Raw genomic sequence first — 12,876 nt, forward strand, 5'->3', positions numbered from 1 at the left:
TCAGATGATCTGAGGACTCGCTCCTGTGCGCGCCGGGGAGACCCTTGTCCTTCCTCGGCTGCTGGCCCGTCCCTTCGTTGGGAGCCAGCCACACTTTGGGGTTATATTTACGGTTTCTCGGAAACCCGCAGGCCTGAGTTCCTTGGGAGGAAGTTTGGAGCCGTGTGGGGAGAATGTGGTGTGGGGGGTGACGGAGATGCGGGGAGGGGGGCGCGGGGGATGGGGAGGGGCCACGGGGTCAAGATGGGGGAGGGCAGGGAGACGGAAAAGGGGACCTGAGGCTGAAGACGAGGGACGGAGGGGATGACGAGGGGGACGGGGAGGCGGTGGGGGGATGGGGAGGCGGACGTGAGGGCGAGGACGGCGGTTGATCGGCGCGGGGACGTACCTGACGCCGGCTCTCCTGAGGCGGGCAGGTCCGTGGCGCTGGCGCTGGGGCTCCGCTGACGGGGCACCTGCTCGCCCGCTGTCCGCTGGCAGGAGGCGCTCCTGGACTTGAGGAAGAGGCTGCTGAGGTTCTGCCTGGTGTGCCGCGTGTACCTGAACCACCAGAGCAAGGTGCTGAGCGAGAAGGTGCGTGCGTCCCTCCGAAGCTCGCCGGTGCGGCCGGGGCTGGCGGAGCAGGAGGGGGCGTCAGCCAGGCCCGGGGCGTGGGCTGGGGCGCGTCAGGGCAGTTAGGCTTTTCTGCGACGCCGCTTCCCGCTCTCCGTGTGTGTCTCGTATGAGGACGTTTGTTCTTGAACGATGAGGGGAGGGCTTGAGGGAGGCCATCGTCGCGTCGTGTGAGCACCTTACGTCTGTGAACCTGTCGGCTCGCCCGGGTTTGCGGGAGCCCAGAGCCCGCGCACGGCCCCGGGACACGGGAGCCCGCGCGCACGGCCCGTCCGTACCAGCGCACCCGTCTGCTGGTCGCTCCCGCGATCCGGGCCGCGTGCCGCGGTGGTGGGACATGCGGGTGTCCGCTCCCGACCGCCGTGTCAGAGGTTGCCGCACACGGAACCTTCAGGGCCGTCTCCGGTCTGCGGGGAAACTGTTCTCAGCGCTTCTGGACGCTGGACGCAGGCGCCCGCTTCCTGCCTTCCGCGCCGGGGCTCCTGCGTTCTTCCCGCGCGCCTGTGAATTTTCCGAATTCCCGAATTTCCTCTCCCGCTACCTTACGTAACACCTCGCCCTCGTCGGACTCGCGGCCGACTGAGGAGGTTGAGTGTGCGGCTCCTTTCCCGGGCCTGAGCTCTGCCCTGAGACCCTCCCCGCTGCCGGTCACAAGCCCGTGTCCGCGGTTTCCCGCCCGGATGGCTCTGGTCCCGGCCGCGGCCTGTGCCGCGGTGCCGCCCGGGTGTCGGGGACGTTTGCGTTCAGCGTGTGTGTCGTGTGCTGCTGTGAGGCGTCGTCCGTGGTGGTGTCGCCCGCGTGTCGACTGTCTCTGGGGTTCCGCTTGCGGCCTGGGGTTCCGCGGCGCATGTCTTTGGGGGCCCCTCCCCGCCCCGCGGCTCTCATCCAGCCCTGACTTGGCCTGGGCGGCTGCGGGCGCTAGTCAGGGCCCGTCCCTGGGGGGGGTGGGTGCCTGTCCCTGCCGGTGCCCCCTCACGCCGCAGCCCCTCGCCCCCTTCAGGCCTTCATCCTGCTGTGTGACCTGCTCCTCATCCTCAGCCACCAGGGCCCTGAGGAGGACACGGGCCTGGGGCTGCTGTTCTTCGTCCCCGACCACGTCCTGCAGTGCAAGCTCCTCACCTTCGTCAAGGAGCACGTGTTTCTGGAGGAGGCCGGAGCTGCAGGTCAGCCTCCCGGGAACTTGGGGCAGGGACGGAGGAGACCTGGAGTGGGTCCAGGTGGGGCGGCCGGGGGCAGGAGGTGGTCGGGGCGGTAAGGGTAGGGCACGGCCTTGGGCCGGGGGGCGGGGGGCTGCGGTAGAACGGTAGGGGGGACCGCGGGGGGACCTCGGGGGTTGGGGACAGTTGGAACAGCCCGGGGGGTAGGAGGGCCTGTGCAGACTCAGGGTGGGAGATGGACGAGCCTCGTCGGGGGCTCGAGCGCGCCGGGGCCTGGAGCCGCATTTCCCAGGCACGTGTGTTCTTGGTTCGTGCTGCCACGAAGAGTGGGGGAGCCCTGGCCAGGTGGTCGAGACCTGGGAACACGGGGACCCCGTGACACTACGTGCTTCCTCTGTGGCCCTGGGCCTGCGCTCTGGGGGTCTGCACGTCCAGTGGTGGTTCTGAGCCACTGCCGTCCCGGCACCGGTACACGGAGACGACGCTGGCACCCCTAAGCCCCCCGGGACCGTGTCCCCGCCCGCCCCACGGCTCCGCCGGGGCCAGGCGGGCACAGGAAGACACGGCAGAGGCCGGCTGTCTCGGCAGGGCCCAGCAGAGTTTACAAGGAGGAGGACGCGGACGAGCTGCACGAGCTGTTCCACCGGAGAAACATGCTGGCCGTGTTCTGTAAGCTCATCGTCTGCAACGTGCTGGAGATGAGCGCGGCCGCCGACATCTACCAGTTCTACCTGAAGGTCTCTGCCCGGCTCTCCCGCCCCGCGGCCCGAGCTCACCCTCCCCCGCCCACTGCTCTCCTGTGTAAGACACGGAATTGGGGTAGAAAGATTCCAAAACAGAGGACAGGAGTGGAACGTGCCCGGACTTACGGACTCACTGCCGTTCACCCGTCCCCCCGTTTCCTCCGACCGCTCCCGTGGGTGAGCCCACCTGTGTGCGTGCGTGGGCGGCTTTCCTGGGAGCGTCTCCTCAGCCTTTTTCTATCCCTCACGCCTCTCCCCAGACCTGACTCCCGGAGAGTATCTTCCTTTGGGACCTCACTTCTTGTCTTTTCAAACTCTGCGGTCTTGTCCGGTGAACCGTCGCTGCTCTCATTCCGTTCTTTCGTGGCCACCGAGATGGGACGTGAGCCGCGTGAGGGCCGCGACTTGATCCTTGATGGGCCCCGAGTGATGATCCTCAGGGCCTGGCCTTGAAGGAGGCCCAGAAGTTTCCATGAGCGAATGGATGGCTGAAGGGATGACTGCATGGACGGATGGGTGGATGAACGGATGTGTCGATGGACAGACGGACAGATGGATGTGTGGACGGATGGAAGGTTGGGTAGATGGATGGTTGGATGGACGGATGGACGGTTGGGTAGATGGATGGTTGGATGGACGGATGGACGGTTGGGTAGATGGATGGTTGGATGGACGGATGGACGGTTGGGTAGATGGATGGTTGGATGGACGGATGGACGGTTGGGTGGATGATGGGTCGGTGGATGGATGCGTGGCCCAGGTGGATGCATGGACGGATGAGCGAACAGGTGGGTGGTGGGTGGGGGATGGGTGGATTCAGTCATTGTCACATTCGTAGAAATTGTCGTTTCAAGATCTTCTTTTGGCGTCTTGTAATGAGATGGAGACATGGGCTCTTTGTTATTTGTGGGAAAAACGTTCCTTTGATGACTTTTTCATTCTGAGTTTTATTTACGCGGCGGTGGTTCTCTTTTCCCTGTTTGAAGCTCACGTGGTCCTGAGCTCTGTGCCGTGGGCCGTCAGGACAGTCTGGCCTGGGTCTTCCCTTGCCTCCGGTGTGTTGGGCGGAGCTCTCCTCTCCCGAGACTTAACCTCTTAACGTGCTGAGCCTCCCTGTGTCCCGGGGGCCGTGTCGGCGGCTGACTGTCGTCGCACGTTTGGATTTGGGCTGCTTCCACGCTGGCCCGGGCAGGTCGGCGTGGCTCTGAGAGGCTCGGCTCCCTGGCTCCCGGCCCGTGGCTCCCCAGAGCGCCCTGCCCTCCCTGTGGAAGGAGTGCTCCTGAGGGACAGGACCAGCCAGCGCTGGGGGCACAGCCGGGCCCTGGTCTGGGAAGCCTGATGGCCCCAGCTTCCCCGGGTCCATGGGATGTGCCCTCCCTGCCGGCCGCGGCCCCGGCTGGTGCTGAGTGCTCGGAGGGTCCACGTGTGTGAACTTCCCGGGACACACGCACGGGGACTGAGCTGTATGGCTGTCCATAGTCTGCAACTTGGGAAGGCGGCATAGGAAGGGGTTGGCGCGTCCGTTGGCTCCATGGTGACGGTCCTTTCCTCCCACTCACAGCACTACCATCACTTCGGGGACATCATCAAGGAGACCATGACCCGGACGAGGCAGAACGACAGACTTCGCAACGCGCTGTCCCTGCTCCTGTGTCTGCAGCAGGTGAGTGGACTCTCCCAGAAGGGCCCACGGCGTCCTGGGACCGGTCCGCACGGCTCCGGGCCGCAGTGCGTCGCCCAGCCCTGGGGGGCATGCCCGCTTGGGGACACGCCAGGCACGGGTCTTGCTGGGCCTCACTGCCCACTCCTCGGGAGCCCTGCACTCCAGCTCGCGATGGCGGGCCGGTCAGACCCTGACGCCTCCCGAGGCTGGAGGCTACGGCCCCACAGCTGCCTCCTAGTGGGCTCAAGTTCTGGGGAGACCTTTAGAGGGTCACAGATGGCCCCCCTGCCGGGTCCTCATGTAACCACAGGTGAAACACAAGAACCTCTCTCTGGACGTGTATGAGGATGAGACCCCACCGTGGGGGCCCTCCATGCTGGCCTTTTCGGCTCCCAACCACCTTCCAAGGCCCCCACCACCCCAGCAGCCCCCAGGAGGCCCGGCGTACACCTATGGACATTGGGGGCAGAGCCCACGGACGTTCAGTCCTGCACAGCTGGCTTCTGTGCTCTGCCCACCGCCCGGTGACGGCACTGTTGGGATGGGTTCCCTGCTGGACTGGAACTGGATGTGGTCAGGGGTGTGTGGGGGGACACACGGCAGCTCGTGGTATGTGTCCAAGGCTGCTTAGGTGGACGGGGTGTCCCTCCGTCCTCTTGTGCACGGAGCGGCCGGGCTCCAGCATCAGGCTGGACTGTCCCCTCCTAGAGGCCTTCAGGTGTCTTCTTGCACAGTGAGCTAGGTCTCCTGATGGTGACTCGGGTTGTCCCCGACTGTCAGGGTGGGCGTCCCCGTCCCCCACCCGCTGACCCTCAGGGCGGTGTCCACCCCGCACCATCCACTGATCTGAGGGTAGGCGTCTGTCTTCTCCACGTCAGTCTGTCACGAAACCATGTTAAGTGCGTGTCCCGTGTCGGACTCTGGTCCTTCCATCCCCGTGGCAGCTGGTTCACCGAGATCCGTGGAACCACGACTGGACACGTGGCTTGTTCTGTGCTCTGCTCTGCTGCCAGACGAGTGTGTCTGCCTGTGTTGGGGGTTTCCGTCCACGTGTGGGGAGTTCTCGCCGAGGCCGTGTGGAGTTCCGTGGCAGCGGCAACTCAGGACTCGGTGGCTTCTGTCCCTTCTCTGCCCGATCCTGGCTTTGTGCACGGAGTCTGGGGCTGCCCACGGGCTTGAGCTCTTTGCAAGGCCTGCTTTTGGTCCTCAGTGCTGGTCACGGCTCCCTCCATGGCTGACCGTTGCCGGTATCCGTGGTGCCATGGGCGCCGTGGACTCCTTTCTCTCTGGGGAGCTGAGCCTCCGTGGGTGTGTCAGGAAGGGCCGGGATCGGGCATCTCCGCTGCCACTGTGGGTTCCTGGTCCTTGGGCCATTCTGCCTGTGGTGCGGTGGGCAGGCCTCTCCGCAGACACTTGCCAGACCCTCTCTGTCCCGCGGTTTTCCTGGAACACGGCTTCTTGGTCCCGATTCCACAGGCCGTGCACACTCTTGGCCCCCACACTGAGGTCTGCCTTTAGGTTGGACTGTTTCCTGCCATTTTCTGTTCCTTTGGAAACGGCGTCCTTCCTCCTGGCCCAAGAACGGGTCTGCGTGTACGACGCGGAGGTGACCCCGATTCCCCAGAGCGCAAGGCACGTCAGGGGCACCTTCCTGTCATATCAGGCCCCCTTGGGTCCCGTTCAGTGTGTGCTTTCCCTGTAAATCAGGAGCGCCGTCCCCCTCGTGGGTTTTCTGTTGCATCTGACACACAGGAGCTGTGGCTGACCAGGTGGGACGTTTGCAGGCTCCTGGCTCGTGGGCGCGTCCTGGTCTGTGCCACCTGCTCCCTGCTCCCCGGCATCCCGGCCTCAAGGTGGCTGTCCAAGGACCCCTGCCCTGTCCCCCGTGGATGTCATCGGCCAGTGGCCCTGTGCTCCGGGAACTTGTCCCTTCTCTGTGCTATTTTACCTCTGGGGGGTGGTGGGAGGTAGAGGGAGACTGAACCTCGGTCCATGGGACATGCCCCTGGTGGCCCTGACCCCACGGCCCCTGTGCTCCTACAGCTATTCCAGAAGCACGTGGACACGTATGGCATGGGCTACGACCCCATCGAGTTCATCTGCGGCCCCTTCTACTCCATCCGGCTGTTGGCACGCCGCTTTGCGCTCACCCTCGGCTTTGACCGTGCCCGTGACGCAGCCCACCTGATCCACAGGTACCTGCTGGTACGGGGTGCTGTGACAACGCCCTACGCACCCCAGCCCTGGCCTGACCTCACCTGACACTGTGCTCCCCAGTCTGACTCCATCCCTGGTCTGACCCCACCTGGCGCTGTGCTCCCTGCTGTGACCCCGTCCCCAGGCTGACCCCACCTAATGTTGTGCTCCCTGCTGTGACCCTGTCCCTGGTCTGACCCCACCTGACTCTGTGCTCCCTGCTGTGACCCTGTCCCCGGTCTGACCCCACCTGATGTGCTCCCTGCTGTGACCCCGTCCCCGATGATCTGACCCCACCTGACTCTGTGCTCCTCAGTTTTGCCCCCATCCTTCAGCTTAGTCCCACCTGGCGCCCTGAGCCTCACCTGACCACACCTTTCCACTTCCCGTGTGAGCCCCACTTGACACCCCAGCCGCTCCCTGTCTGCCTCTGCCTGTCGCCCCAGCTCCCCACTGCACACCCTGTCCCCAGGCGTGGGCTGGCGTTTGCCTTTTCCGAGTCCCCCGTGCCTGAAGAGGAGGAGGCCCGGCAGAGGTTCCCCAACCTCAGCTTCCTGCTGGTTCTGGCCGAGTTCTCCTGCAAGATCCCCCCTGCAGAGCGACAAGCCGCGTGAGTGCCCCAGTCCCCCCGGATGTGGGACCCCTGGGCGGTGGGCGGGGGGATGGGCTCTGGGGGTGGAAACACAGACTGTGGCTCGGTGGGGCGGGGGACGCGGAAACCAGAAGGCTCTCTGCTGCGTGAGGGCTGCTGTCTGGGCCCTTGCACTGACCAGGGCCGGGGTCTGGGGTCCTAGGGGGTGCTGGGCTCTGGGCTGCAGCACTGACTGTGGCCACCAGGTGGCGCTCCTCTAGCACGGTTCCTTGGGTCTCAGCCCTCAGCCTGAACATGGGGGCCAGCGGCCATGGGTTCCTGGGTATCTGGGCTGGGTCTCCTCTGACTCCCCCTGCCTTGTACTCCCTTGCCCGCAGACTCACCCACTTCCAGGACTCCATCCCCGAGGGCCTGCCAGTGTTTGGGGAAGGGGACATGAACCCCATGCTTGTCTATCGCAAGTCCCTGATAAGGACAGACTACGTGGCCCAGGGGGAGGACGAGCCCGCCGCCAACCCGTTTGACGCCATCTGCAAAGACAGCAAGCGGCCCCAAGGTGGGGAGGGTGTCGGGGGTCGGGAGGGGTGGCCCTTGGGCCCCGTGGCTGACTGCTCCCGGCACCGTAGAGTTGCCCGTGGGGACGTGCTCCACCTGGACACCAGACACCCTGGCCAGCTGCAGCGCGGGGGACAGAGAGCCGAGAAATTCCTCCAAGGGCCAGAAGTCCAAGAGGTGAGGCCCTCGAACTCCAGGCTGGGTGCAGGGGTCTGCCGTCGGCGGGCAGCCCGTGAGGCCTCTGCCTGCCTGGTTTCCGGGTCAGCCTTACGGGTTTCTCCAGAGCGGAGCCTTGGGACGGCCGTGACGGGATGCTGGTCTGATGGGGTCCCACGTGGTTCTGAGGCTGGGACGTGGTCCTGCGTGCGTCTGAGGCGGTGACCCGCTCGGGTCCGAGGCAGGGACGGGGCTGGTCTGAAGGGGGGGCGGTCCGCGTGGGTCTGAGGCAATGGCGTGAGTGCACGCGGGCCAGAGGCGGGCAGAGGGTTGTGTCTGGCACACGTGCAGAGACTGCTGTCCTGTAAGGTCGTGCTCTAGGGTGGAGCCAGGGACTCGTCTTGTCTCCCCCCACCAACTGCCCAGCACAGTCCACGACTGCCCACGACTGTCCACGGCACAGGCTGGGATGCGGCCGTGTTGGAGGTGGTACTGGTTGCCATGACTTAGGGCTGTTCCCCGTCCACGTCTCTCCGCGTCTTGTGTTTTCTGGGGCCGTGCGCACTTGTTCCCTCCAGGGCTTGGGCTCGCACGGCCTCCTGCCGTGGCCTGGGGCCCTCTCTCGGCCTCCCTGGCAAGCAGCCACCCTTGGTCTCCGGCAGGGACGTCTTCGATGTCGACTTCCTGTCATCGGAGGACTCTGAGAACTCATCCAACGAAGACGTGGACGTGGAGGGCATCTCCGTCCACGAGGTTGGTGCGGGCTAGGGCTGTGGGTGGTGGCCACGTGGGGGTGCTGGCCCGGGCCCGCCGTTCCTGCCATGGCCCACGCTTCTCAGGGTGGTGTAGGGGCAGGACATCCCATCTGATGGATTTCCCGGGTGACACTGGCCTCTGTGCCCAGTGGGGGTGGAGGCAGGTCCGTCCGCACGTCCAGGGGGTGGGGGGATTGCTCAGCCAGTGTGTGGCCTGTGGACCCTCTGAGACTACTGGGTCGCGACAAGGCTGGGCCCTGAGCTGTCCCAGGTGCCCGGCTGCGTCTGCACAAGGCTCCTGCAGTGAGCTGGGGCCCTGAGGCTGGGTGTGGTGCCCATCCCCTGGTCTGCTTGGCCGAGGACACTGGGTTTTAGGGTGCCCTGGGGTCCTTGGCATCTGGCTCCTGCCTGTTGGCCTCCAAGTCGGGCCTCCAGGATCTGCGGGTCTAGCGTGGCCCTCAGAGCGTCACTCTGGCACGGCAGCCTCGTGTGGACAGCCCTGTCCCCGCCATGGACACCTGGGGCCAGGGTCCATGAGCCAGCCTGGGGTCCCAGGCAGCAGAAGGCCGTGTTCCCCGCCCACCCGCGTCCTGGCCAAGCTCTGGTGCCCTCCGTCCACTGCCCAGCCCACCCAGTGTTCCCACCGCATGCTGAGTGACCAGCCTGGCCACAGTGTGCACCGCTGTCCACCTCTCCGTCCGCGTGTCTGTGGTTCTCAGCGTCGTCCTCTCCGTCCCCAGGGCGCGTCGGACTGAAGAGCCCTGTGGGACTCCATCAGCAGTTTCAAGTTCCTCCTCGGCCGTTGACTTCTGGTCCTGGGCTTGGGGAGCCCGTGACGTCCAGGTGTGGGGCTGACCCAGGCCCCCAGGGCTCCAGACAGCAGTGACCCCTGCCTCCCGCACCTGCTCACTCCGGCCGCGTGTGAGGAGGGTCACGTGACTGTACGCCCCCCCCCCGGGGTGCCCACACCCCCCCCCCCAACCCACCAGGTGCCTACCTGCCTGCGGCTTCTCTGACAACCACTGTGCTTGGCTGGAAGGTCCCGGAATCTGCCTCCCCCGCTGTGGACCATGGTGCCGGCCCCCTTGGCGGGCGTGCTCCTGCATGGCGTGGGTCTGGCCGGGCCGACAGCTCTTCCTTCCCCGGCTCAGGACCCCGCGGCTGGGTGATTCCCGGCGTCAGGTGCCGAGAGCCCGCGGCCGGTGGTCAGCTCCACTCCGGCGCTGCGGACAAACTGGCTGCGTCTGGGCGGGCTGGGGTGGGACGCGCGTTGGCCGCCGATCCCCGACATGCAGAGGGGCCCCGTACCTCCGATCCCGTGTCGGTGCCAAACCAGAGCTCTCTGGGCCATGGTGTGGAGGAGGATGGCCCGAGTGGACACGGAGAGAGGCCGGGCTGCGGGGAGGACTCCTGCCGGTCACGCACAGGCAAGAACGGGCCCAGGAGCTCGGGCCTGGGGGACCCTGTATAGACCTGTTCTGTGTAGATCCCGGCCTGGGGAGCTCAGGCCTGTGCAGGCCTGGGCCTGGCGCGTTGCCGTCCAGGAGGGACACCCGTGCCTCTGGCTGTCCCCTCCCTGGGACCGGGGCAGCTGCTGTGGGGAAGCAGAGCCCTTGATGGTGGCCTCGAGAACACGGGTTGCCCGTGGGCAGGGCTCTGCAGGAGGGCCACCCTGCCAGACGCTCCGGGCCCCACGGCCCGTGACTCTCGGCTGGACTTGCCGCGCCCCAGAGCCGTGCGCACGGCATGGTCTCCCGTGGTGTTGCTGCCGTCTGTCCCCAGTAGTGTCCCTGCCTGGCATCTGTGCCCTTTGTGATCTCTGTGTGCGTGTCTGTGTCGTGGGCCGGGCGAGCCAAGCCCCTCACAGAAAATCCTTAAATTCTTTATTCGAAAATACAGACGTGAGCTCGTAAAACGTTTTTAAACTGCTACACACACCAAATAAAAGTTAACTTTACACGTTTTGTACATTGACATGAAAACGTAAGTATGACGAGACGTGCTGCGTCCCGTACCCCGTGTGCAGGGCTGCGGTGGGGCGGCGCCCGGAGACACGCCTGTGGACGAACGGAAGGTCCCGGGGCCCCTGGAATGTTCCTGACCGACGCGTGAGAACGGCGCAGGACCGTCCGACACCCGGTGCACGGGTCGGTGCACGGCTCACGCCCCCGGGGCTGCCCCTCTGCAGCAGCAGCTCCCCTCCGAGGAGACGGTCGGCCGAGCCGGTGAGTCTCCAGACACCGGCACTCGGGACCTACTCGGCACGTCTCTCCCCGCCGGGCCCAGCCAGGGGCTTCCGGACGGACGGCAGCTTCTGCCTGGCATGCAGGGAAACGCGCTCAGTGACCACCGGACCGGCTCCGTGTTGGATAAATAAAAGCTCTTCATCCCATACAAATCACTCCATTTTCTATAAAAGCTCAACGATCAAACGGTTCTGTTCTTTACACGATGGCGGCTCTGCGTCCACATCTGGGCCCAGGTCAGGAGGGCGGCAGGTCGTCCTCACACGCGTACTCGTACAGGTCGACGGTGCCCAGGGTGGACGGCGCCTCGAAGAAGGGCCTCTGGGCCAGCGGAGACCTCAGGGAGCCCAGCTTCTGGTCCACGGGGCTGGGCTCGGCTTCGTACCTGCAAGGTGCGCAGAGTGAGCACAGAGGGGTCGTCCTGGCCGGGGCAGATGCTGCCGGCAGCCTCCAGACGGCTGGGAGCTTACGGCGTGGGAGCCCCAGGCCCGGAGCGGTCCCTGGTGGGTTCCTTCCTCCTGAAGCGAGGAGGGACAGCGTGCCTGCACTCGGAGGCCAGTATTCCCTGGACACCAGCACGAGACGCGGAGCCACGAGGTACGAGACCACAAGTCAAGTGTGTGGACGGGACTGCAGACTGAGCGGGCTTTCTCGGGGGTGCAGGAGGCTGGTCCTCCGGAGCCTTGTATCCATAGGTGCTGGAGCCAAGGGCAGCGGACAGGAGGCAGTGTGTGTTCTGGGCCGACGTCAGACCTTGGGGTCGGCGACGACCCGTCTGCGTGCAGGACTGGGGACCACAGGAGGACACGCGCTGGCTTGCGCCCCGCACTATAGCGGATGTTCTGGAAGCGAGGCGGCGAACACGACCGCGTCCTCACCAGCAACGCACCCGTCTACACAGAGTGCCAAGGAGCCGAAGCGAACGCCCCCGCGGCTGACAGGTGCGTGGCACACACGTGCGCACCGCGGACTCCTACGCCGTGACAGTGCACACTTCCCACGAACGACCACGCCCTCAGGGTTAAACCTTCTCGTACCCCGTGTCAAGAAGCACTTAGGTGACCCAGGACAGAAAGGCCCAGGCACAGAGCCCGAGACCCGAGCACAGAGACATGCTTGTGGCTGAGGACACCTTTGAGACTGGCCATCTCCACGCCACGCGGGATTTTGGAAAATCGAACCTTCCCTGCCGTTTTGTACAAATGGACAAGCTTATCCTGAAATGAGCCGTATCGGCCGAGGAACCGACGGCAGGACCCGGAGAAGGAACGCCAGCGGGATCCGACCAGGGGTTGCCGAGTCTCGGCGGAGCCCCAGACGCAGCCCCAGTCGGGGTGGCTAGTGAGCTAGTGAAGAGCACAGACAGGTCCGAAAACCCCCTGGCCAGCCCCCCAGGAGGGCCGGGGAGTCCGTTCAACCTCCACCCGAGACCCCGCCCTGAGCACGCGGGCCTCTCCCGGAGAGCCACAGGTGGCTTCCGTGACTCCTGCGGAAACGCAAGACCTGGTACGTTCGGGAGGCCGCGCACTCGCACGCCTCACCGTAAACACGCATGCCGGCCCCGTGGGTGCTTCCGCCCCAGACAGAGCCCCAGCAACAGGGGAGGAACCTGGACCCTCCGCTCAGGCCCCAAGGCAAGTCAGGACAGACCACAGGCCGGGACGTGGACCGGGAAGCCCTGAATCGTGGGCCAGGTCGCCGTGGGTCCAGGCAAAACAGCAGTGTGACCCGGACATCAGAGGCACAGTCCGAGGCAGCAGCGGACGGGGTCCTGCAACCTCCTCTGCATGAGCAGCGTCTCAACAAACAGGGCCACAAGTGCGGAGGGAAAGCCAAGCAACCACGGATCAGACAGGACTCGCACCCGGAGCCCTGAAGCCTCGGTGAAGCGCGGGCGGTCCATCGCGCAGAAGCACAAAGACCCACCACACCCCCGGGGGACCGATGGCGGCAAGGACCCAAACGCACAATGGGCACGAGGGGTCACGCCCAGGGCGGCTGACCCGTCAACCACCACACACAGACCGCGAGGACACAGACCAGCGAGGACCATCCCCAAGACGGCTAGTGGGATGTCACTGCGTGTGCTCTGCAGAAGGTCTACAAGTGTCCCCTTGTAATCTGTGGCCTCGGGCACGGGGCCCAGAGATGGGAGATCCCACGTCCACACGAGACCACGGTGCAAGTGGCTCATGGCGGCT

At 65.5% G+C, this 12,876-nt stretch overlaps 2 protein-coding genes across 5 annotated transcripts in view; one reads left to right on the forward strand and one right to left on the reverse strand.

Moving 5' to 3' along the window:
- LOC101675162 (cohesin subunit SA-2) overlaps positions 1-10,393 on the forward strand; it is a 51,739-nt gene extending 41,346 nt beyond the window's left edge. Inside the window, exons 24-33 of the mRNA XM_045089233.1 lie at positions 481-573; positions 1,613-1,775; positions 2,358-2,689; positions 4,074-4,175; positions 6,219-6,370; positions 6,844-6,981; positions 7,341-7,519; positions 7,590-7,695; positions 8,337-8,427; positions 9,170-10,393. Of these exons, the coding sequence (XP_044945168.1) occupies positions 481-573; positions 1,613-1,775; positions 2,358-2,689; positions 4,074-4,175; positions 6,219-6,370; positions 6,844-6,981; positions 7,341-7,519; positions 7,590-7,695; positions 8,337-8,427; positions 9,170-9,184 (1,371 nt within the window). The 3' untranslated portion in view covers positions 9,185-10,393. The remainder of the gene's footprint in view (positions 1-480; positions 574-1,612; positions 1,776-2,357; positions 2,690-4,073; positions 4,176-6,218; positions 6,371-6,843; positions 6,982-7,340; positions 7,520-7,589; positions 7,696-8,336; positions 8,428-9,169) is intronic.
- PPP2R3B (protein phosphatase 2 regulatory subunit B''beta) overlaps positions 10,296-12,876 on the reverse strand; it is a 43,854-nt gene continuing 41,273 nt past the window's right edge. For all 4 annotated transcript variants that reach the window (XM_045089237.1, XM_045089236.1, XM_045089235.1 and 1 more), the window contains one exon: positions 10,296-11,060. In XM_045089237.1, coding sequence (XP_044945172.1) covers positions 10,913-11,060 — 148 coding nt within the window. In that variant the 3' untranslated portion in view covers positions 10,296-10,912. The remainder of the gene's footprint in view (positions 11,061-12,876) is intronic.

This window comes from Mustela putorius, unplaced genomic scaffold, assembly GCF_011764305.1.
Source record: "Mustela putorius furo isolate JIRA1106 unplaced genomic scaffold, ASM1176430v1.1 tig00003836_pilon_pilon_pilon, whole genome shotgun sequence".
NCBI lineage: Eukaryota > Metazoa > Chordata > Mammalia > Carnivora > Mustelidae > Mustela > Mustela putorius.